The following is a 24,735-nucleotide window of genomic DNA, read 5'->3' as shown; positions in this document are numbered from 1 at the left end:
TAACAGGGATTCTTGCTTAGAGGCTCACAGAAGAAATATTCTTCTTCTAGACATCATCACGTTTGCATGTGATTTCTAGAACAAGGGTGGCCACTGGGCAATTGTGAGCGGAGGTAGCAAGAGCAGAGTAGACGCATAGTATGTCAGAATGGAAAGAGAAGAGAAACCTGGATTTTTTTTTTTATATAATTCAGTGATTTTTTAAAACCACTTATCTACAAATATTAATGTATGCCTCATAAATAAGCATTACCAAAACTATTTCATCCATGCAGTATGAACAATATACAACGAGAAACACACTGATTATATTCAGGAATGCAGTGATAATAGTCTAGTAACACAATTTACTAAATTTAAATATTAAAACATACAATCATTTCCAAGGATGTTGAAAAAGCATTTAATAAAAGGAGCAACCTGGATTTTTAATCCACTGTTCAGATACGAAATTAGTTATTTTTGAGCCATCCTAACTTGGCACCCTCTGTTATGTGATACAATAAATTTTCCTCATTGTTAAATGGTTAAGTCAGAGTTTTCTATTATTTACAGATGAAAGTAATCTAGTCAATACAAAAAATAAGGTCTTGAACTTGTAAGTCACTATGAAGGCTTTAAAATATACAAATAACTACATTTAAAAACAAACAACTACAATACCATGTTGGTAAATGTAGGGGGCTGAAAATAGGAAGGGAATACATTAAATTGGTGATGGTAGGGTGGAGAGTGAGAAAGTAAATCTCATGAAAGTTATTATTTTTTTTTTAATATGGCACATGGCTTAAAAGGATAGGGCTATGTTTACCACAAGCAATAGAGTGCAGACTGAGGAATAAGACAGAGAGAAAGAACAGGAAAAAGAGCTTTATAGGTAGGGTGACCATATAATCTATCATTCAAACTACTACACTTCTGAGTGTGAAACGGGAGCTGAGTAACACTATTATCGGGACAATAGGAATAAACCTGGACTGATCCAGACAAACCAAGACATGTGGTTACCACAGTTACAGGGCACAAGGAGAATATAAATAAAGTCTCAGAGGAGGGAAAGTATAGGATATCCTTGAGAAACAGTAAGTGGGCCAATCTGGCTGGAATGCAGACTAGATATGGGGGCCTAATGGGAGATTATCTTAGGACCATGATGTAAATGCCTCGAGATCTAAGTGAGAAGCTGGTACTTAATTTTGTTCACAGTTGGAGGCTATAACATTTCTGGGTAGGGGAGTAGTGTGATCAGACCTGTGCTTCAGGAAAATCAATCTGGAAGCAGAGGAGACTACAGAGAGGGGTGAAAAGCCAGGTTAAGTTAGCTGTTGCAGTAATCCTTCCAGGTAATGAGCCAGGCTTAGAGCAGTGGGGAAGCAAAGGGGCACATGCAAATAATGAGGAGAAGAGAGCAGAGGAAAGAAAAGCTTAAGGGTACCTTTTGAGATCACCTACGACTGGGGAGTGGGAAACAAAGAGAGGGGCAACAAAGGACACAGAGCAGGAGTATCAGTGAGATGGAAGAAAATGATCACGTCAAGGAAACCAGGAGAGGAGATAATGTCAGGGGCGTGGGGGTCCTTGATCAGCTGTGTTCCGTGTTGCAAAGAAGTGGAGGAATTTAACGTCCAAACAAGAAGGTTGGTGGTGGTGACCTCCAAGAAAGGGTTTGGCGGTGATGAAAGCAGAAAACTTTTTCACATTGCCTTTGCCTTTCACAAAACCTTGTTAGCTGAATCAACAGAGCAACTCCCCAAACAGTCTAATCGTAAATGACCTGACAATGGGTTCAATTTAAATAACGAAATCAATTTGTTGAAGAGTTGAAGGTGGGACTCTGAAATGGATGACAGTGTTTTATCCTAGTTCATTCTTAGCTCTGTACCTCCCCTCCCCCACCCTCTTCACAAAACCAGGGTCACTTGAGTATATTTCTTTCCCCTTTGTCCCCAAAGTTTAAGCTGAGAAAACTCAGACTTTAGGCAGGAGAGAACTACACAGCTATAGCACAGGCTCTGTGATTCAATATCAAGTCTCTACTACTAATTCAGGTTGAACACTCCCACCTATATTTGATAACGAGATTTATGCCTTGTTCCTGAAATGCGATTTCTACTTTGTGCCTGATTTTTGCTGGATGAGCCCAGTTCCTGAGTCTCTGCCTTGGTCACCTATTTAGCACCCCAGTGCCGCTATGGATGAGACTTTCAGTCCCCCTCTGTCTTCCAAGCAGTGGAGTTCTGCTTAACCCTACATGGTGGCTAAAGCCCTATTCTCTAGCTTAGCAACAGGTTTTCCCCACACCCACCAGCTCCTAGATTCCTGGGAGATGTGTTCTGCCCAATACCAGAACACGCCACTACTCCCCATAGGCCTCCCTGATGCAGACTTTCCTACAATTCCTATCTTCTGTAAGTCCTCTTTCCATAGCTCATGTTCTGCTGCAAGACCAGATGCCCAGAGCACCCTTGGGGTAGTCTACCCTTCTGTGTCCATTTTTCAATTGTTCCCATGGTCCAGCTCTTCCACTGGGTTACAGAATGTCTCTCTGCCTCACCTGTCCTGACACATGGTATTAGGTGTTTGTATCCAATCTCATCTTTGCAAAGAGCATCCTGGCAAGTGGGAACACTTGTTAATTGGCACTAGAGGAAAACAGATTCTGCAATGTGTCCCTCCATTAACAAAAATCATGGCATATGATTCATGTACTTGGAGATGTACAGGAAGCAGTGAGAAGCTCTGATCCACACACACATGAACTGAACGTTGTAACAGTATATTTTTTGCCAGTATTTGCAGTATGAATAAAGTTGTCAACAATGATATTTTGGTGGCAATACTTGTAAAAGTACCAATATAACCCATGTGTAATTTCAAATAGTCAAGTATTCACTTCTTTTGATATCTATGCAGACTGATTTGATGGCTCTAATAATTGAGCACAAACATGAACATAAGCTTCTCTGGATAAGGGTATTTGCTTGGAAAAAGGATTGGCTGGAACCCAGAAACATTAACATAATTAACACCTTCAATAAAAGTAAAGGAAAAGAGAAACACTTCCCCATTTCCAAGACATCTGGGCCCAAACGCTATCACACCAACAAAGATTAAGTAATATGTCCTCTTGAGGGTAGTGAAGGACATCATATGTTAATATTTGTAGTTCTTTTTACACAATTTTCCCACTACACTGTGAGAGCCTTTTCATTGTTTAACCTCCATGCCCAGCAAGTGGTCTGGCACTAAGTGTTGTATGAACCAATGAATGAATGAATGAATGAAACAAAGAAAGAAAAGATACATATGACAGAACTGCAGTCTTTAGGGCACTTGCTGCCACCATGTGTGCTGATGATAAGACAAAATTTTATTATTTAAAGAAAAGCAAGAATGTCTTAATGATGCCTTGAATAACCTTTCTCCACATACTTCAACATATACAAAGAACTGGCAAAAGGAGGAGGTGACTGGGGGAGAATCCACACACAGCAATGAATTCTTTCCTCCCACAGCAAGATTCATGGAAGGGAAATCTGTAATATGTCCAGATCCAAGTTTAAGATTCAGAAGTGCTTTAATATTTTCACATCTTTCTCTATTTCTTAACCTTGATGAAGAAGAGTATTTTATTTTAAAAACTGTTTTAAAAATCATATTCAAAACAGTTACAGTAAACCAATTCTTTGTTAATTTGAGAACACGTCTTTAAAAATCTACTCAGGCGTGTCGTCTGAAGTACAACTCAAAATGGTACCTATCAATTCAAAAGTATCCCCTAAAATCAGAGGAAAAATAGTCTAGGAAACCACTAAGTTTCTTTAAGATAACAAGAAAAAAATGTCTGTCCTGTCCAATACAGTTGCCAATAGCCCTGGGCACTTACTTGGCTATTGAGCACTCATAAGGTGGCTGGTCCAAACTGAGATGTGCTGTAAGTGTAAAACACACATTGAATTTCAAAGACTTAGTACAAAAAGCAATGGAAAATAACTTATTAATAAATTTTATATTGATTACCTCGTGAAATAATATTTTGGATATACAGGGTTAAGTAATACATATATTATTAAAATTAATTTCACCTGTTTTCTTTTTAATTTTTTTTTAATTAAAAAAGTGGCTACTAGAGGGCTTCCCTGGTGGTGCAATGGTTGAGAGTCCACCTGCCGATGCAGGGGACACGGGTTCGTGCCCCGGTCCGGGAAGATCCCACGTGCCGCGGAGCGGCTAGGCCCGTGAGCCATGGCCGCTGAGCCTGCGCGTCCGGAGCCTGTGCTCCGCAACGGGAGAGGCCACAACAGTGAGAGGCCCGCGTACCGCAAAAAAAACAAACAAACGTGGCTACTAGAAAATTGTAAAATATGGTTTGTATTATATTTCTATTAGATATCACGGGGCTACATTCCATTTTTACATCCCCTGGTCCATCATAATGGCAGATGGCTCGGGAGGTCCTGGGTTTTCAGAGGAGCCAGAGCACAGGGAAGAGCTGCCAGTGTAACGCAGATATAGATTTTTAGGCATTTACTTAGTGTGCACATCTGATTGATTCTCTAAGGTAGAAATATAAAACTAAATATGAGGAGAGCTTTTAGGAAACTTTTCATCATGTCTCTTTATTACAGTGTTTTGGCCTTCAAAATATAAAGTGCTCTATGATAGACACTCTACCAAACAACTGAGCATACATTTGAGGATGGATTAAATAAGTACACATGAAACTCTACTGTACTGGATGGTTATATTAATCAACTGTCCTGACATTTGTCATGTTCCTGAATTAGATGCAGCTCTGACGTGTCAATCACATCTGAGGTCTAACCTGCAACAATCAATTCACCATCCATTATTCCTACATTGGTCTAACTAAAACAACAAACAGATCAGAGAGGAATCAACTCACAAAATTTGTACCTTGTTTTTTTTTTTTTTTTTCTATCTTCCTTCCTAAAAGCAATGTTATTATTGTTTCTACAGACATGTGCTAATGTACCTAGAATTTCTAACTTGGTTTTTCTTGACTATGAATTTTTGCCAATCAACTAGGATCCTTAAGTAACATTTTTATAGATACCATCTAGTTAAATGCAGCAAACTCAATAAATGCTTCTAAAGGAACCAGCTCCTCCCCTTATCTAGTTCCTCATCTTGGCATTATTTAAGTATACCTTTTTCCTGGTATGTTTTTAATCCAGTCAGTTTCCCTATGAGTGGCTAATACGTGTGGATATTTGCTAGGGAGCGATGGCTTATACTCTGGTCAGGAACTGGCCTCTTCCATAGAGGAGGCTCTTAGAGAACATTCACATTGTCTATAGTATATACTTATACTACAGTAGACAGAGCTTTTGGAAAGTACCTATTATATAAATCAGTAACCAAAGATAACAAAGATGAAAAGGAGACAGTGGAATAGTAAGAATGTAACTCTCTCAAAATGCTCATGCAAAACTACCTGTGGTGTTATAGCTATGCTATAGATCATGAATGTAACTTTAGACAAAAGTTGTAAAATCTTTTGACAGTTCCAAACTTTTGTCTGCCAAAAGTCAAAGGAGAAAAGCAGGAATGAGTTTTAATTCCTCTAAGGTCTACAATGGTTGAGTCTCAACTACGATTCCTGACTCTTTCATTTATCTTTCTATTATCAGAACTTTGCCCAGTTCCTGGCACAGAGAAGGCAAAATATGAATGTTTGCTGAAAAAAGGAAGAAAGAAAGAGAAGAAGGGAGGAAGGGAGGGAGGAAGGAAGAGAGATATAGGAAGAATGAAAAGAAGCTTGGCTCAGTTGAATCACAAACTGAATACCTGCTACCTGAATGAATGATGTGAGCTATAACAATAGTAGGATCTCACTGAGACACTTGTGGACCTGACACCACAGTCATGCCCTGGTGTCAATGTTCCATCACCCATCCATCCACATATTCACATACAGACAATCTGTGTGGCTCAGAATTTATGCCTTTGCCAATACTTTAACATACTAAAAAATCTTTATTCATATCACATATCCAGTAGCAAGACAGCTTCCTTCTTTATGGTACTATGAGAATCCACAAGCCCTCACATTTACACTTTTATTGTATCTACTTATCTGGAATCCTGCATCAATCAAGAATAATTTGGGAAAAGCAGAATTGACAAAAGGAGATATAAAAAGACAGTTAAATACAAAGAGATCCCAGATCATACTCTGGGAAGAGACTAATACCCCTCTTTTTTTTTTTCACCTCCATCCTATTTAATATTCTTACAGTTAAGCTGTTTTCTCCTAATTCAAAATACCCATGAGACATAAGTTCTTCTGGTTGTTTAGTTCAACTCAATATTGTCTTGATTCACTCATTGACTATGTTTACACCTTTAAACCCTCCTCATCTTACTTTATAAGGGCTACAATTTCAATAGGCATTACAGCTGTCTGATGGTCATATGGAATTTTTACCTTATCCTCTAAACCTCTTTTCTCCATCAGTGATAGTTATCGTTGCATTTGGAATTGTTTCAATTGCACATAAATTACTGCTCTCTTCTCTTGGTTCTAACTCTCTCCTTCTACAAACTCCCTAATACAATCAAATGGACTAAATGAAAGAAGCTCACTCCCTCTTTTCAAAGCTCCCCCTGGAGCCCCTCAATACATCCCTTGCATGTCATTGGAGGGTGGTGGGAAAAGAATGGGTTTTGGAGCCAGGAAGATCTTCTGATTTCAAATTGCTTAACTTTATGCAAGTTACTTAACATTTTTTGAGTCTCAGTTTCTTCTTTTGCGAAAGGGTGATAATACAAAATGATAGAACCTTTGTGAAAATTAAATTACACCCCCCACCCCCAAACTAACATGTTCCAAGGCACTAGCTTCTGTACAATGAGCATGTGCTATAAGAAAACTGAGAGTCAGTGAGGTCAGGTTACTGGCCCCATATTACACTGATTAGTAGTAGATCCAGGATCCAAGCCCAGGTACGTCTAATCTAAATCTACCTCAGTAAATACTAGTTCTCTTTTCCTTCCATCCAAATCCAAACAAGCATGCCCCTCACGGAAGCATTCTGTCAATAGTAGCTAAAATGCCATGTTCTCAGAGAAGCCTTCTTTATAGCCTGAGTTCAAACTGATTATTCTCTTCACTGGGCTGCCACAGCAGTTCACTCAATATTCATTCAGACATCACACAGTGGCTGAATGCTTCCCAAGTCCCAGTTGCCCTTCTAGTAAAGGGATGAGTTTTTGGAACTTTAAGGTTATTTCTGCATGAGCCTGGTTCCTTGCCTGGACTGTGAACTTCCCGAGGTCAGGAAAGCCCTTCTCATTTATCTTCATACCAGCTGCCCTTTTCTTTACTTTCTGCAAAGCACATTAAAAACAAAGGTTTAACCACACCAGGGACAGGTTCTAATCTAAACTCTGCCACTGTTTTGACTGCAAGACTGTGAGAAAATATTATTTTTCAGAGCCTGGGTTTTATCACCTCTAAGCGATTAGACTATCCATGTCACATGATTGTTGTGAGCCATTCTGTGAAGGATAGAGTTTTATGCAAATGTAAGGGGTGATGAGGTTGCTATTGTCGATGTCTCATTGTTACTATTTAATACGTGAATGCCAGAATCAATGTTCTGCAGATCACTTGTGCACTAGCAGCTGGAAGGTCTGAAGTTGGTTCCATATCAAGGCTTTCTGAATTCTATTACCTCACATCTGTTGTTGAGACTCGACTCAGAATCAACTTCTGAGCCTCTGACTGCTGCCTGCTGGGAAGGGTTCCTGGTCTCCACTGCTGGAGATCCTAATTTGGGCTGCCAAGCCCTGGTGCCCCAGGCTGTGTGCCTGAGACCTTGTCTCAGCAGCCTGTTCTGTCCCTTGTCTCCTCTGGACTTGCCTATTCTGACCAGCCTGCCTTGTCTCACTCACGTGTGCCTTGCTCCACTTCACCACCTCTTTGCTTCCCTGGTGCTGCTCTGCTCTGTCCTACTTCTCAGCGTCCCAGTTCCAGAATGCCATCTTTTCGGTAAGCTTGGATCAGCACTGGTCTCTAATGACCAAGTGACCCTCTGTTAGAACTGCCTGCAAGAAGCCTGCCTGCCTACAATCCAAGCTGCCATCCTTGCCTTGGCTATCTCAGTCCTAAATATACCACCAGCTCCCCCAGCCTCTGTAGTCAAACCCATATCAGGCATCAGGGCTGCTCTAGATCGCTTTTCTTTTGGGGAAACAAAAACAAAAATAAAAACAAAAACAAAAACCATAAAACACAAACACACACCAAAATCTTGGGGTCTTTCTGAACCTCCCGTCTCTTTTGTCCTATGCCCAGCTTTTCCAGACTTGGCCAGCTTATATATTGCCAAAGCACTGCTTTGTTCTCACCATGCCATTAACCTGACTGCTTTTACATGCTTCCTTTGCAACCTTTAATGTGTTTCCTCTTTACAAATCCTTTTAAGTTCTCCCTTCCAAGCAGATGAAACTGAGACACTAGCACACTCACATAATAAAATTTATGCAAATCCAATTAATCCAATCAAAGCTTGTTTGTGTAAAAGCCTGTCTTATGTGCTCTTTAAAGTCATTCCCCATGAATGGAAATCTTAATTAGATGACTAAATTTAGAAGGATAGAGCATCTTGCAAGAAAACCAAGCACATTTAATCCTTAATGCCATAAACTGGAAAATCTGAGTTTCACCTACCAAGAATGATACAGTTCCATTACACATAAATTTTAACCCGTGCTTTCGAAAAGAACTGCATGCTCATGTCCTCACATTTCTAGAGCAACATGTAGATGCATATTTTTCACTTCAGTATCCAATTTAAAATGAGAAGACTGAAGACATTTACTACACAGGTGAGCACACCTGTTATGTAATTTATAAAATGCAAGTCAAAATGACCTAATTATAGAAGCAAAACACAGCAATAGTAACAAAAATATCCTAACCAATTTAAATTTTAAATGTGCATACTAACATAAGCTTTCATAATTATACAAATATGGATCTTTTAGGATTGTCCATGTTGCAAATACTGATTTAAAATTATGTAATATATGTGTCAGGGGGGTTAACTTCTCAGTAGCTATCTAACAGTTTATTTCACAATGGTATGTTTATTTAAAACAAGGAAAATATAAGTACTCTGGAACACACTTGCCAACCAAGACCCATGTGATGAATATTGCCGTAAAACTCTAAAAAGTATTCTAATGTTTCTCCTTTAGTTTACTAAAGTAAAATCAGTCACAGAAATAAACTTACTTTGTAAGACAGGTAGGTTTAGATGTCCCATTTTTAGATGTCCCAGATCAAGTGAGCCTAAGAGGTTAGACTGTGTATCATAGGTTTACCTCTTCAAGCAGATGAGGGAATTTGGACTTCAAACTCTGAGTATTACTGTAAAGTACTTTCTACTAAACATCCTTATGTTCTGAACATAATTGCCTCTGTGTTAGACATCTTTCCATTCCAGACATTCTTGGAGTTTCTTCAAACAAGAAGGTTTCTCCAGCCTAAATGACCTTGTGTTTGTTCTTTGCTTGGAACACCCTTGTGCCCTGTCCCTGACTAGCTAACATCACCTGCACTCAGAAGTCTCTTTCACTCCCTTCTTCGCTTTCCCTCACCCCAGCCCACTCACTGTCAGTTATCAGGATTAGTACGTTTTAACTCTTCACACACATGGGACTGAGTTCCTTGAGGACAGGAATCCTTTCTTCCATTTGAATGTGTAGAATCGCTTACACACACAAAGCCTTGTCCCGGGAGGACTGGTAAATGTTTTCTAAAGAATACGTGAAGAAATGAATTACTGAATACCAGGTCATTGTGCTTTAATGTGATTGCTAGGAGACCATTTCATTTGCACCCATTTGATTCAGAGAGGAACTAATTTGCACTTGTTTGATACTTTACTCTAATTGGGAAATCCCGAATTTCAATGAAAAGTATCCATAAACAATAAAATCCTAATTTCATTTTCCTGGTTCCTCCTGAAGTTAATTGAAGTTGTAAGTGATTTGCCTGCCCCAGCAGCACTGAATCTTTCTTCACTCATTAATGTCATTCTCTAAAGCACCACTAATTTTTATCACTCTCCAAGGAAAGAAACTCTCCTCAAAAATAGTTCCATGTATTGAGTCAAATGTTTCAACTGTTAATCTATGGTTACTAATGAAAATGTATACAGTATGATTCAGAGACCCTGAGTGACAATAAAATCGTGACTCATCTCATTTAGAAACCCTGCCAGCCATTTAAATTCTCCTTCAGAACACCAAAAAAGTTTTCCAATTTACCATACATGCAAATTTCACACGTAAAATGTACTGGTGGTTTAATTTACAAAATAGAATGGAAGATGATATGCTCTTTAAATCAACCAATTTGTTTTGAGAAAAATAAAGTATTGAAATAAAGAAAATGTCACACTTGATGAAGAAAGAGCACGTGCTACATAAAAGCTTAAGTAGTGACAATTTAAGTTACAAAAGTATGTGCAACGGACAATTAAAGACATGGGGAAATGAAATAGGGGTTACAGAAGCATAACTTGATGATGTTAAAGATTTTTAAAACAAAATGATAGGTGTTTGAAATATTCTTCATATGAAGTAAATAAGATTTATTTTGAACTACATTCTACATAACTTTAAGTAAATGAAAAAAATGAAGTGAGTGTACATGGGGAAAATATTTGAAATCAGGGATCACTGGCTAATAAAGTAAAATATTAAAGATGGGTTTTGGAAAAATAATTTGGACCTTACGATTTAAGTATCTGTGAATGGGTAAAATTATAAATAACTTTAATTTATGCTTCTCTAATTCTCTTCTAAAATACACAAATAATTACTTATATCTACTATTTGAAAGGCACTCTATTAGGCATTATATGATGAGCAAGAGTCAAAGATATACGAGACACATTTGCTGTTCTATAAGCATTTATAATCTTTTGACGGCCATAGTATTTAAATGTAATTAACTATAATGCATAGCCATGCAGTACACTACATTGTACATGCTACATACAACTGAATCACTTTAATAGTCATTTGATTCCAAGAGGGCAAATACAGTTACAAGAGGTTGCCCAGAGTTCTGTCTTAAGGACTGAAAGCCCAGGTCAGTCTCAGTTGGTGAGAAAATGCCACAGTCTCTTAGCAATGTGTGTTGTGGCCATGGGAGCAGAACAGTGTACATCATATAGTGCTTCTGCCTACTTGACAAAAAGTTTAAGCTACTCCCTTTACAGATGAGATAACTATACCACAACGTGACTGGATATTGATCCCAAGGCTAATGCATTAAGAAAAAATTTTGTATGCAAAATTCCTGCTCTATTTCCGAGGGGTGAAATTACACCTGAGACACATCATTCAGTGCTGGTGCCACACCTTAAAAACATAGGACATCCGAAGTAAAGTCAGATGTGAGAGGCCAAAAGGGTAAAATGGACTCAAATCCATGCTATGTCAAGATGAAGACTTTAAGTCTCAAGAAAGGAAGATGCAGAGAGAAACCATCTAGGTGGTTCCAGATGGCTTCAAAAGGTGAGAGAGGGTTTCCCTGGTGGCGTAGTCGTTGAGAGTCCGCCTGCCGATTCAGGGCACACGGGTTCGTGCCCCAGTCCGGGAAGATCCCACATGCCGCGGAGCGGCTGGGCCCGTGAGCCATGGCCGCTGAGCCTGCACTCCAGAGCCTGTGCTCCGCAACGGGAGAGGCCGAGAGAGTGAGAGGCCCGCGTACCGCAAAAAACAAAAAACAAAACAAAACAAAACAAATGTGAGAGAGACCACTGAGCAGAAGACAGGGAGACAGACTTTCATTGTAATATAGAGCATCCTAATAGTCAGACTTGTTTCATGCACAGAAAGAGCTGCTCCGGGGGCCATGAGTCAGTTTTCTTCCCTGGGTGAGGTTCAAACCCTTTCAAACCAATTATCTAATGATACAGCGGTGGGAAAGCTACTTGATTTTCTCAAGGTCTCAAAGGTTGAAAGCAGCAGAGCAAGGAGGACAGCTCAGGTCACCTGCCTGTGAGTCCAGTGAGTCACTGCTCCTTTTATTTATTTATTTTAATTTCAGATTATCATGAAACTTGTGAATACAAAATTTATTACCAATTCTCTGCATTCACTATTTCCATAAAAGAGTACATTATTGCTACTGATCCTTTTCTTTTGTCTTGCTTTCTTTCCAGCTCCCCATCCCACACCTGCAACTACTCCTGTTTTATGGAAGGTATATAAGGGGAAAGACTTATATTAAAAATAAAAAAAGGAGTTTATAGGAAAGAGAGATTAATATTGACTAGACCCCTCAAGGAAAGAGTTATGAAAGAGGTATGATTGAAGTTGCCCAGATTAAAGAATAGAGATCATTTAATAGATGGAAACAAATAGCAGAGAGAATTACAGAAAGCAGAGAGCTGCGCTTTCTCAGGTCACTGCTGTTTCGCAGGAAATGGCACCACAGGATTGGATCAAGTTTTGAGAATGTCTCTAAGTTCCTTCAAAAAAAAGAGAAGACTTCAAAACATATAAATATATAATTGTCTATCCTTTTCCCTGAAATATATTTATACCAATAGTTTTTCCATGCCTCTAACTAGTTGCCAAACTTATGCCAAACTAGCATGCCAAATGTAATAACTATGTCTTGAATGCAGTAGATAGGCTATATATTAATTATATGTAGTGTGATAATTTTATTGTGTTACGTAAAAATCACATTAAAAGAACTTAAAGTCTGGGAGGTATGCATGGGAGATTGAAAGGCAGAGGAAGGCAAAATCGGTATTTCTTCACCACTTCCTTCCTCCCTCCTCAGGCAACACCTCTAACAAGAGCTCTCCCCCATACTTTTAGCTCCTGTGAAATACATCATTTTAGCTTCCAACTTCTGCCCCAAGCTCTGATAACCCCATCTCCTTCCTTTGTCTCTCCAGCCCTGGCAGTTGTAGTAGTGGCTTTCTGCTATTGCATAAACTTTGGGTGGCCTCACCATTTCCTGTTCAGCTTCTCAACTTTCCCATCACCTGTGTAATCAACTCCCTAATTATATTCCCTCAGTTTTAAATTTAAAAAAAAAGAACTTAAAGGTCTGCGTATTAACAATGGTTAGGTTTCTGTTATATCCACTTGTGGCAAGTTTCAAATGTAGTTTTACTTTTTGTCTGAAAAGATTTGACGTCAGCAACATAAAAGAAGGCATCATAGAACCAAGTGATTTGGGAATTAAATGCTCTTTTCCCTTATCTGTTACTATGTCTTCACTATCACAGATTAACTGCTAATTGTAAATACAATATTCAGGAAAATGTTTTCAATCAGCACTATAAAGTCGTAAGGAAAAAGCTGTCATAATAATCACATACTCTTCATCTCTATCTCCTAACTAATACTGCTATGCAGAACGATTTGCTGCAGGCGGCCTTAACTTCTCCAGGAGGTGACAAAAAATTTGGTACTGGAGAAAAATTTGGTACTGTGTTATTAAAAGCTCATACGGAGACATTCTGCCTAGGTATGTCACTTCCTTGCTGTGGGGTCATGGGCTACTTGCTTAATCTTTCTGTGCCTCAGTGTTCTCATCTGTAAATTGAGATAACAATAGTGCCTACCTCTAATGCTGTGAGGATTAAATTAGTTAATATGTGTAAAGTACAACAAGAAGTGATATATACCAAGTGCCCATATATGTCAGCAATTGGTGTAATTTCTCATTAGCTGCATGGCCTTGGGCAAGTCATTTAATCTCTCTGGCCATTCATTTGGAAATTAAGAGATGAAACCAAATGATCTCTAAGGCCTCTTTCATGACTAAAAAGTCCCAGCTACAAAGAAGCATAATCTCTCTCACAGTGGATTCACAAATCTTTTCCAAAAATGGAGTGGCAGAAAAAGCCTGACAGTGTGGCTTGAATAAAGTGTCTACTGGATTCCTCTATCTGTATTCTAGACTGAGCCCCAGGAAAAAGGAAAAGGAGACCCCCCAAGGAACCATGTGATGGAGCCAGCAAGAGGAAGAAACAAAGGTCTCTTTGTGAAAGACCAAAAGGGTTGTCACGTAGTTTTGACTAAGTCTCTTCATTCATTTTAGTAACTGAGTAAACCCCACACTGGAAAGGCACGTGTGAAGGAAGAGGTCATTGCCACCAACCCAAAGATAGTGTTTTGTTTTTTGACTGGAAATGTCAGGAGCTCATTTTAAATTACAAGATGAGGCCCCAGGTGCACTGCCTTTATCCAAGACTGCTCAATTTTTCTGTTTGGGAGAACATGGCATTCTGCTTTGATGAGATCTCTGGAATTACAAGATGCTTCTCACTGTCAAGAGTGCTTCTGTGCAACCCAGTGTGAGAAAAAGCTAACTCTGAAATCTCGATTAAAAAATCTCGATAGAAAAGTACAGTTTCTGCTGGCACTACTGAGAGCACCCTTTCAAAAAAGGGATCATTATGCTAGAAACACAATACACAATTTCCTCAACATAGCAGGGCTGGTTATATCAACACAAATCCTTAGAGAAGAAATGCCGTAAGTTATTTTGGTAATATGCATATATGTCAGGACTACATTTGTATTTAACCGCCCCATGATTTCATGAGTGTTTTACTTCCTGACACTGCTTTGAAAGGTTTGGAAAAGGGGAAGATCGGCTCTAATTCTGGTTTCGGGATTTGGAGCAAGTCAAGTAACTTCTGTAAGCCTTATTTTCAAGGTATGCTACACATGGAAGGTACTCAACAAATATTTGCTCAGGGAAAGAAGGAATGAGGAAGGGCGGGAGGGAGGAAGTCCCTATAGTCACAAGCATTTTATCAGAAAGGTCACACTCCAAAGAGGCTGCTGTAAGTCTTTTTGCTATCATATGTTAATTAACAACTAAATTAGCATTGTAGATATAAAATGATTTTTTACTGATGAAAGTAGTGACTTTTAGTTAGCATGATAAGTGCTAAAATGGACTCTTAATTGGTGAAATTCAAGCTATTGAACTGGATTGACTAAAATAGTTTGGAGATACTTCCTACCCTTGAATGATCAGGGTATAAGATTCCAGGGAGGCCTGTAACCCATACCCCAGTGACTTGTTCTCAATGGATAGGAAGGCTTCTGCTTGAGGCATGTCAGTCTGAGGACACAGAATCACACCTTGGCTATGCTGAACCTTTTATACAGGGTTTATACACTTAAAACGCATCAAAGGACAGAGAGCTGCCAGTTCATTAAACTTACAGAATAGGCTGTATGGAATATTTTGCCTATTTTAATGAATGGTTATTAAGTAACTGTGTGCTCAGCAGAATTTGGTCATTATAAATAACCTCATCATCACAAACTTCGATTAGTCCCTGGATAATTTATCCACCAAAAATAACCAAAGAGTTGGGCATGATGAGTCAGATTACAAAACCCTGACTTTGAGATGCTCAAGTCTAGTGATAAAACATGAATAAAATTAAATACAACACGAAGCACAAAGATTATTTTAATGCCATAATGTGCATAAGCCACAAAGGAATCATAGAGGAGAATGCAGCTACCTCATCTGGGAAAAAGGATCTACTTAGAGGAGTTGGTGCTAGGTCTGAAAGGATATAGCAGAATGTTTCAGAAATATTCTTTTTCCTGAGGGGAAGGGTGGGAGAGCACTATAAAGGTTAAAAGCAAGGGAGATAAAAGTGAGTTCATACAAAAAATTACAAATGTATTAAATACCAAAAACACATACACACACACAAACACGTTTCGACTCACACATGTTCTCTCAGTGAGAAACATCCACCAAGACTGTCTGTAAAGTTTTAAATGCACCTGATCTGGAAAAAAAAATCTCTAGGATTCTGTTTTTACAAAAAAAATGGTGATTTTACTGACAGTGGTTCTCAAACTACATCTGTGATAATAAGACTAAAAAAGTAAGCAGCCTGCTGAGTGAAAACTGGCATTCTCAGAAATAGTTTAAATAGTACTGAATATAGAACTCCATTTCACATATTTTACAATATCTCCCATCAAAACGATAGTCTTATGATTTTCCAAAGTCCGTTTAAAAGCTCTTCCTAACTATAGGTTAAGATCTCTGACATCAGAACTTGCCTCCTAAAACTGTATGGATGGGAATGTGGAGCTGGCAGAAGCAAGTTCTATTGGCTATTCCACTGGTTTTAGGAACCAATGAAGTTTTGTCTTTGAACACAGATTTTTTTTTTAATTTTTATTGGAGCATAGTTAATTTACAGTGTTGTGTTAATTTCAGGTGTGCAGCAAAGTGAATCAGCTATACATATACATATTGAACACAGATTTTAAATTCCCCTTTTCATGTCTGGTTGTAACTGAGCCTATACATTTACAAGCATAAGGACGCTGTAAAGAGCACAATGATACATAATCAATATGCTTTAACTCTCCTCTGCCTTCTAGGAATGCCACCATTCAGGCTATGAATCAAATTAGTGGGCAATGGCAGGTAGCCAAGGAAGCATTGGATTTCAAGTAATAGATTCAGATCCTAGATGTGGCATTTACCCAGTGGAGGAATTGCGCAAGCTCCCTAGATGTGTTAGTTACCACACATAGTACCTGGAATAGTTAATGTGAAGAGTAAATGGTTTACCACATCCATTCAACAGAAATGATTAAGGACACCTGATGTCCTTTTGCTGTGTAGCACCAATAAATGTTACTGGCATTTATGTTAAAAGAGCAGCTATCATTTAATGCACGTTTATGTTTAATTCTTAAAAGATAATGTTAAGTATCATCTCAATTTACAGACAAGAAAGCTGAGGCTTGGAGATATAATTTCATGCATAGTGTCTGAACTCTTGAAGGGCAGTGAATATGCCTCCCTCATTATACAAGTCAAGTAATAGCACTGTGCCTAGTACATAGTAGATGCATTATCATCATTCCAAACTTTTACAAATAATGACTTTTGCGTACAGTACAAATTTAAAAATGAATATGATACAATGCACACTTAACAGATGGTATCAACATTGCTCTCTGGAAACATTATTTCTGTCAAATTACACAAATGAATGGGATGATTCTTTATAATAATCTTGACAGTAAGAGCTTATTGAGACATTTTGAAAAACAGCATTGAGTATTGGAGTAATAGTCTGTAATAATTAGGTCATTTCATACTGTTGTCTTTTTATTTTTGCTCTTCTTTCTACAAGAAAATAAGAAAAGAAGTATAAAAACCTTTTCCATTTTTCTACTCCACAGAATAAGTGTATTGGGCTGGCAAAGCCATGCTATAAAGCAGTCTAACCATCTCCAATGACCAAGCAGCTACAGCCATGTAATCTGCTCACTTTATGTTTTCCTCATATGCATGAAGTGACTTATTGTCTCCAAGGTGCATTTACATCCGTTTGATTCTCAAGAACAGTTCCAAAAGGTAGGAAAGGCAGGAAGGAATAAGTCAACATTTTTCAGATAAGGTAACTGGTGCAGAGAAGCAACAGGGATGATGAGTGACAGGGGATGGAGGGGGAGAAGGGGAGAAGAAAAGGAAGAAGGGGTGTGGGAGGAGAAGAGGCAGAAGGGAGGGGGAGAGGCAGGGAGAAGGAAAGGGAAAGGAAACGCAAGCTGGTTTTCAGGTTCCTGGGCCTTTGCTTCCCCTTACCTCCATCACAATCTCCTAATCAGTATGCAAAGGGGAGGGGATAAATGAAAAAAGAGAGACCATCAAAGGAATGCAGGGAGGAGAAGGGAAAGAGGGAGGGTGAACATGAATGAATGAATATGAATGAGAATATCTAAGTAAAGCAAGGGCCTAAGAGACCTAAGGAGGAGTTTAAACAGATCCATAAATCCTCAAAGAGTAGTTCTTAACTTTTAGGAATCTTGGGCATTTCTGACAATCCGATAAAGCCATGGAGGCTCTTACTAGAAAAATGCGTACATACACACACACATACATACATATGTACATACGGTATTTTATAATACAATTTCAGTGTGTTCACTGCTCCCCCCCCAAATCTAGTGCTAGGTCCCATTTTAAGAAACATATGTTAGAAACAGAGGTCCCCTCAGCTCTCCGTGCACTGCAGTTTGCAGATCTAGAACCAGAGGGTGGTTCCACATTAAAGCAGGTGCCTGAAGCACTGTGCCAATGTGTGCCACAGAGATAAGAAACGCGGCTGCAGATCAGAACAACAGAGATATCTCTGAATCCCTCCCGCTGCCACCAACCTCTCCACAACACTTCAAGCTTAATAGGAAACAAAACAATTTCCTACACTACACATTGAAACCACTGTCTACACTAGAACACAAAGTTTCCCATCAAACCAGAAAAAAATGAAATTGAAGATAAAAGTTTTGAGAAAAATTTGACCCTTCTAGTATTGAATCCCTATGACTAAATATCTTTACAGATCTGTTTAATGTGTAAGGATAAAGGTACATAACAAAAGAACTAAATGCACAGGCTTTGACGATTCTAGCACTGTCATTGTGGGACTCTGGACTGGTCATCTCACCTTTTTACATCCAAGTCTCCTTCATAAGTTTATTGTGAAGATTAATTATACTAATGGACTGAAAAAAATTAATACAAGTCTGACATCTAATCTCACTAAACATCTTATTTCTCATTTATAAAGTGGGCTTAATGATAGTGCCTACGTTTAAAGACAGTACTATCGGGCTTCCCTGGTGGCGCAGTGGTTGAGAGTCCGCCTGCCGATGCAGGGGACACGGGTTCGTGCCCCAGTCCGGGAATATCCCACATGCCGCGGAGCGGCTGGGCCCGTGAGCCATGGCCGCTGAACCTGCGTGTCCGGAGCCTGTGCTCCGCAACCAGAGAGGCCACAACAGTGAGAGGCCCGCGTACCGCAAAAAAAAAAAAAGACAGTACTATCATGGTGAGCATTAAACGAAGTAACACATTAAATGTACATTACACAGTGTCTGGTACATAGGAAATATTAGCTAGTGTTAGCCCGCTGAAGAAATGGAGGAGTCGTCGAAGGCAGAAATCACTGACTTGACTGGAAGAACAGAGTTCTAATTGAGTTTTACTGTTCTTGCTATTCAGACTCCCCAGTTTTTGTGGGTGATGGATTGAACTAGGTGGCTTCTGTTCACCTCAAATATTTTACCAGCCCTGGAACCCACTAACAAAGGTATTTTGCTAGGTGCCTTAAATAGGTTGTCTTGATTAATTATTCCAACCTTGGGAGGACTAACAGTAGCTAACACATATTCAGCTGGGCACTACTCTGGTACTTAAATATGTCAACTCATTTTATACTCATAGGATTCCAGGAGTGGAGATGGGTGGAGATAGTAGTGGGCACCCAAGGCAAGGTTCAAGGAAGAAGAGGTCTATGGGAGAGCTTTAGGCTTTGATTTAACAAGATGGAGCTCTGGATATAAGATGCCTTTCTGTCACCATCTACTTCCACCACATTTAGTGATGGATTCCCTAGCCCTCAGACCTGCCCCACTCAGTGCTGGTCTTCTCTGTCTTGCTTCTGACTCTATGAAGAGGGATGGTCTAGCTTTGTCTCCTTCAAATCATCTGTGTTGCTCAGAGATCTAAGGAACGATAGGGGCTAGTGGCCACTGTATCCAAATTTGGGGGGCAGAAACCATTGTCATCACCAGGTCTTTTAATCAATGAAAAACAAAGATCACTAATTAAATTTATATCTGTAAATTCTGTAGGTGGTGCTTTGGTAAATGCATACAGATCAAACTGAACAGTACCTGTTTTCAAAGAGTTTATAAACCATGTCATCTTTGTAAATGAGCCCAAATTACAGGTGTTTTCTGAAAACACAATTAAAATAATACTATTTCACAACACAACATAGACTCGGGGATGAAGAGTGTAAAATCATCTTACACAGATATTTTAATAATAGAAGAGCCCTACACTACTGTCCCCCAAATGTCCTAAAACACCACCCATCAGACAAGTCCCTACTCAATTCCCAATAAATGGAGAAAAACTCAGCCTGGCATTCCAGGACTCAGCAATGAGACCCTAGTCTTCCTCTTCTGCCATATACCCCTGCATTCCCCACACACCACTCTTAGAAACAAGACAGACCAATCGCTGTTTCAAGAGTACGGACTGCATTTTCTGCTACCAAGCAGTCACTCATGTTCACACTGCTGCTTCTGTGATGTCCTGACTCAAACTCCATTTCAGCCTCTCCTTCAAGTCACATCTCAAAGCCACCCTTTTCTTCATGAAGCCTTTCTTCTCCTCTCCAAATAAAAATGATCTTGTCCTCTTTGAACCACCAGAGGTCTTTGCGGTATATATATATGTAAATATGTACATATATCACTTTTATTATGGTGATTTACATTATGACTTTTGGCATGATTACCTAATTTCCCAAATTAGCTTGTAAACTCTTAAGGATTAGTGACCATGGTTTACTTCTGAAGTTACCTTTATAACCACTACTCTGGCTGATATGGTGCTTGCAACACAGGAATTCAATAGGCATTTACTGAATTACTATTTTACTAATAGTGTTAATGAAATAGTGAACTCTTACGGAGTATCAACTATGGGCAAAGGATGATATTTATACATTATATCTCACTTAATATTCAAAATCCTGTGACTTAGAAAATTAAGGATTAAGGAGCTATACATTAGTTGTTCAAGGTTACACAGCAAGCAGAATCCCCAACTCTTACCATAACAGAAGGATGCACTTTGAATCTGAATCCAAACTTGTCAGACTCCAAACATGTGCCCCAAGTCAACACTATATAAGAGTGATAAAATTTAAAGAATATTTTGCTTTTAATTTTTAGATAAATAAATTGGGCAAATTTGAAACAAAACCACAGATTGTGGCAGTGAGGAGAGCTACTTTTCAAAATTAACTTTAAGGATTAGAATGAGTTTTGAAGATTAAAAATATATATAATGAAGAATCTGTATCACTACAGTCCAAGAAATGTAAAAGATGGGGAAAGAGACCATTTGAGGCATTTATTTAGAAGAATGATTTATGAGTAAGCTGAATTTGCATATTGTAATAGAAAGGCGCAGGTTTGGGAGCTTGACACAGTAGGGTTAAAATTCTGGGTGTAATGTTTTTAGCCTTGGTCCTCGGGCAAGTTACTTAACCTTCCTAAACCTCAGTTTTCCCAAAAGGTAGGTGACAGTAATAATAACTGTTTTCATAGATAATGCAAGTATTAGATAGGTATAGGGTATATAACCCACAGACGATGGGTACTACTAACATCATTATTAATAATATTGTTTTCAGGCAAAGTGACTGTGCTAAGCCAGTGTTCTTGCGAAGAATGGAAAAGCAGGGCTGCCATTACTGTTCCCAAACTTTCACATTATGAGAGTGTAATATTGGGAAGAGCAGAAGCAGAAACAAAGGCCAGCAGCACAGCTAGCCTGAATATCCAACATCTCCTTCTCTTCAGACTGACTCCCAAATTCTCTCTCTTGTAACTAACGAACTGAAAATCGAAACATGGAAATCAAGTTGGATCCTCCCTTTTAAAATCTCTCAAGAATATTCTAGATCCCCACCCAAGCAGCCTTTCTCATCTTCTTTCAGAGAACATGTTTTTTGGAAGTAGGACAAGCAGTATGGCATTTGGCATCAGTCTCACAGGCATCAAACACCACACCCACCATTTTTGTTTTCAGGTGCTTCTAGTTTATTATCTGATCCTCAGGGTCCTCAAATGTTAACTGGAGAGACTATCTCCTGGAAGAGATGCTCTGAGAAGTATATGTGGCCATGACTATTCAGTGCCCAGCACAAAGCAGGTGCTCAATAATGACTAATTAATTCCCTTTCCCCTCTGTGGTTCCCCCTAAGTGGAGAATAATCAAATTCTTTGGGCAAATATGTTATGTCTCTAAATGGCACCTGCCACCATGGATGGATGGTTAGGATCTGAAAAGTGTTATCTCATTTAAATAAGCCACAGAATCGTAATCACCAAAGGATGAGTTACAGACATTACTGATTATGGCTGTACCCAAACCAGTGTCCTGAAAGTGACAGGCTTTTTCCTTAAAAGAAAAAAAAAAAGTCCTTGAAAAATCACTATGCTATTCAGTCTACTAGAAAACATGTGTCTGGAAACCCAACATCTGCAGAAAGCAAAAGGGCCCAAGAATGACCAATTTATTTTTTTCTCTTACAGCTTTCCAAATAGAGGAGAGAGAACACAAACATGAAGCTGGATTTGGGGTTTCTGATATATTTTAGCAAATTACAACTGAAAAAAAACCAAAACATTTTCTCGTGCAAGGTCTAACACTTTTCAAAACAGTATGCTGGAGCCCTATTTGAAGTCAACTATCACAGTACCTGTGATAAAGTTACTTTGAAGTTATCAAGAAGTTCCTTGGTTTGTGGAATTCCATTACGTGTGTTAGAAACTTTTCATTATTTTGTAAATTATTAACTCATTTCCTCTAAAATCAAAGAAAACATGAATATCCAAACCTAACAGATAAAACAGATATTCTTAACATTCATTATTGCAATTTACACATTCAACCACTGGGGGAAAAAAGTCCCTTTCCTTTCCCTCTTCATTTTTAATTTCTTATTAGTTATCTGTTGAGAGAGAGAGAGAAAGAGAGAGAGAGAGAGACAGATGAGCTGTACCACAGGAAGGGAACCTCCAATACTTTGACAGTATTAAAGGAACCATAATAATTATTTTCTGAAAAAACACCACCAATTCTCCTACCTATAACTTTGCACCACATTCACATACATAAATTATTATACGATTATCATTCTAATAATTACATATGTATATCTGTGTATATATGTGTGTGCATGTGCCCGTATAGACACACACACACAATTCATAAATCCAAAAGGCATTCTCAGAAAAGCTCTATGAGAAAAGGACTTAAGCCGCCCAGGGAATGGAAGAGCGTTTAAATAAATCCTGTAATTTAGGCACAGCTCCTGCTTTTCAGCAAGCACTGCTGCTGGAGCCTCTTCATTTAGGAGGTCTCATATTCTTTTTTAGATATTTGTTCCCTGGTCAGTTTAGTCTAATTGGCACTTCCTTTCGAAAGGGAAGGAGGCGGTAAAAAGGGAATTTGCGCCCCGACTCTGGAAGCAGGAGTCCCTTCCACACCCCAGCAGTTGATCGCCGTCTCCCTCCCGCTGGCCCCGCTGCTGCTCGTCTTCCAGTCGCAATGTGAGAGGTGGCGGCCAGCGGAGCAAGGCCACAGAGTAGATGAAGTCAAGATTCAACCGGATAACTCACCTCCTCCCCAGCCGCGACTCCCACCCATTACTGTCTACAGACCCCTTCCCTCCCATCCCTCTCCGTGTCACGCTAAGGTGCAGCCGCCGCGGGGGGTAGCGGGGGTGCGGGGGTGGCAGGTGGGGAGAGCTGGGGGCTTCCTTCGCACCCACCCCGACGCGCCCTAGAAGAATGTCCTCTGGGGAAGGGGCTGCCGCCAACTTGGAGGAACTTAGAAGGCAACGGCTGCCGCGCCCCGACCTCGGCGGGGCCTCAATCCTGAAGGCGAGGGGCGGAAAAGGGCAGTCGGGGCGAGGGCGGGCACCCCCGGGCTTACCACGAGCACGGGGACCCCGGCGGCCAGCGAGTAGAGGAGCACGGGGGGCACGGCGCTGCTGTCCTCCGGGCCCGGGTAGGGCTTGCGGTAGGCGCTGTCGTGGCAGAAGAAGCCCTGCACGTTCACAGTGAACGTGTCCGTGTATTCGAAGTAGTACGCCAGCATCACCGTCCCTGCCATGATCACCATCTGGAAATAGAGCATGCTGCTGGTGAGCGCCGCGGGCAGCCGGGGCATGCACGCCTCCCGGGCCGGGCCGAGCCGAGCGGGCGGCGGACGGGCCCCCTCCCGGGTCCGCCAAGGCAGCCACCGGGGGCGCGGCGGCGGGGGCGGCGGGAGGACGAGGCGCGGGAGGCAGGATGGAGCCGCCGGAGGAAGAGGCGGAGGCAGGTCCGGGTTTCGAGGCGCCGGAGGGCTGCGGAGGAGGCGGCTACCCCCGGACGAACCCCCGCTCCCCTCCCCTCCCCCTGCCCGCCGCACGCACCGCCCGCCCGGGCGCGGGGTCGCGCGGGAGGGCGGGGAGTCCCGGGCGGCGGGCCGCGGCCAGGCGGGACACAGTTCGCTCTGCAGCCGTGCGGGGCCGAGCCCTGAGGCCCGCCCGGAGGAGGGGAGGACCGGGCGGCGGCGGCTGGGACAGCGGCACCTGTACCCCTCGGAGGGCGGACGCAGTGGAGCTGGCGAAGCTCCTCACAGGGGTAAAAACCAAAAGGGGGGGAGGGGAGGCAGTAGAGAAGGAGCTTCTAGAAACTCCCTTCTGAGGCAGCAGCTGGGTGGTTTAGGAAACCCGCGCAATGCCTGGGAAAATGGTGCGCGGACGCGTCTTCGGAGCGCAACCCCGTAAAGCGCCAAGTGCCGATTCCGCGCAGCGACTTTCAGCCGGCGCCTCTTTGGATTCCTTAACCCCGTGCAGGACACACGCCCAGCGCGAGTTTCTAGGCGCAGTGAGAAACATCATCCCAGAGGATTTTAGATTCTGAGTTTTTTTGCTTCCCCCTCCAGCTTCCTAGGGCTTTGTATGTAAAAACAGAAAGCATAGCTCGGGAGTTCCCGAAGCATCATGTCTTGTACAACGGCCCCTTCCTCGTTCACATAGTCTCCTCTGGCTCATCTTCTCAGTTTCCCTTTATTAGCTGCTTGTGAGA

General features: G+C 40.7%; 1 protein-coding gene across 2 annotated transcripts in view; it reads right to left on the bottom strand.

Moving 5' to 3' along the window:
* The window catches only part of PLPPR5 (phospholipid phosphatase related 5), a gene marked incomplete at its 3' end in the record, with an annotated part of 128,611 nt that extends 104,619 nt beyond the window's left edge, over positions 1–23,992 (bottom strand). For both annotated transcript variants that reach the window (XM_081224345.1, XM_081224346.1), the window contains exon 1: positions 23,594–23,992. In XM_081224345.1, the coding sequence (XP_081080471.1) occupies positions 23,594–23,830 (237 nt within the window). In that variant the 5' untranslated portion in view covers positions 23,831–23,992. The remainder of the gene's footprint in view (positions 1–23,593) is intronic.
* Between the last annotated feature and the right edge of the window lie 743 nt (positions 23,993–24,735).

The sequence above is a fragment of the Mesoplodon bidens genome, assembly GCF_964165515.1.
Source record: "Mesoplodon bidens genome assembly, chromosome: 2".
In the NCBI taxonomy this organism is placed as follows: domain Eukaryota; kingdom Metazoa; phylum Chordata; class Mammalia; order Artiodactyla; family Ziphiidae; genus Mesoplodon; species Mesoplodon bidens.
The sequence above is the reverse complement of the archived record's forward strand: the minus strand, read 5'-3'. Positions and strand labels throughout refer to the sequence as shown.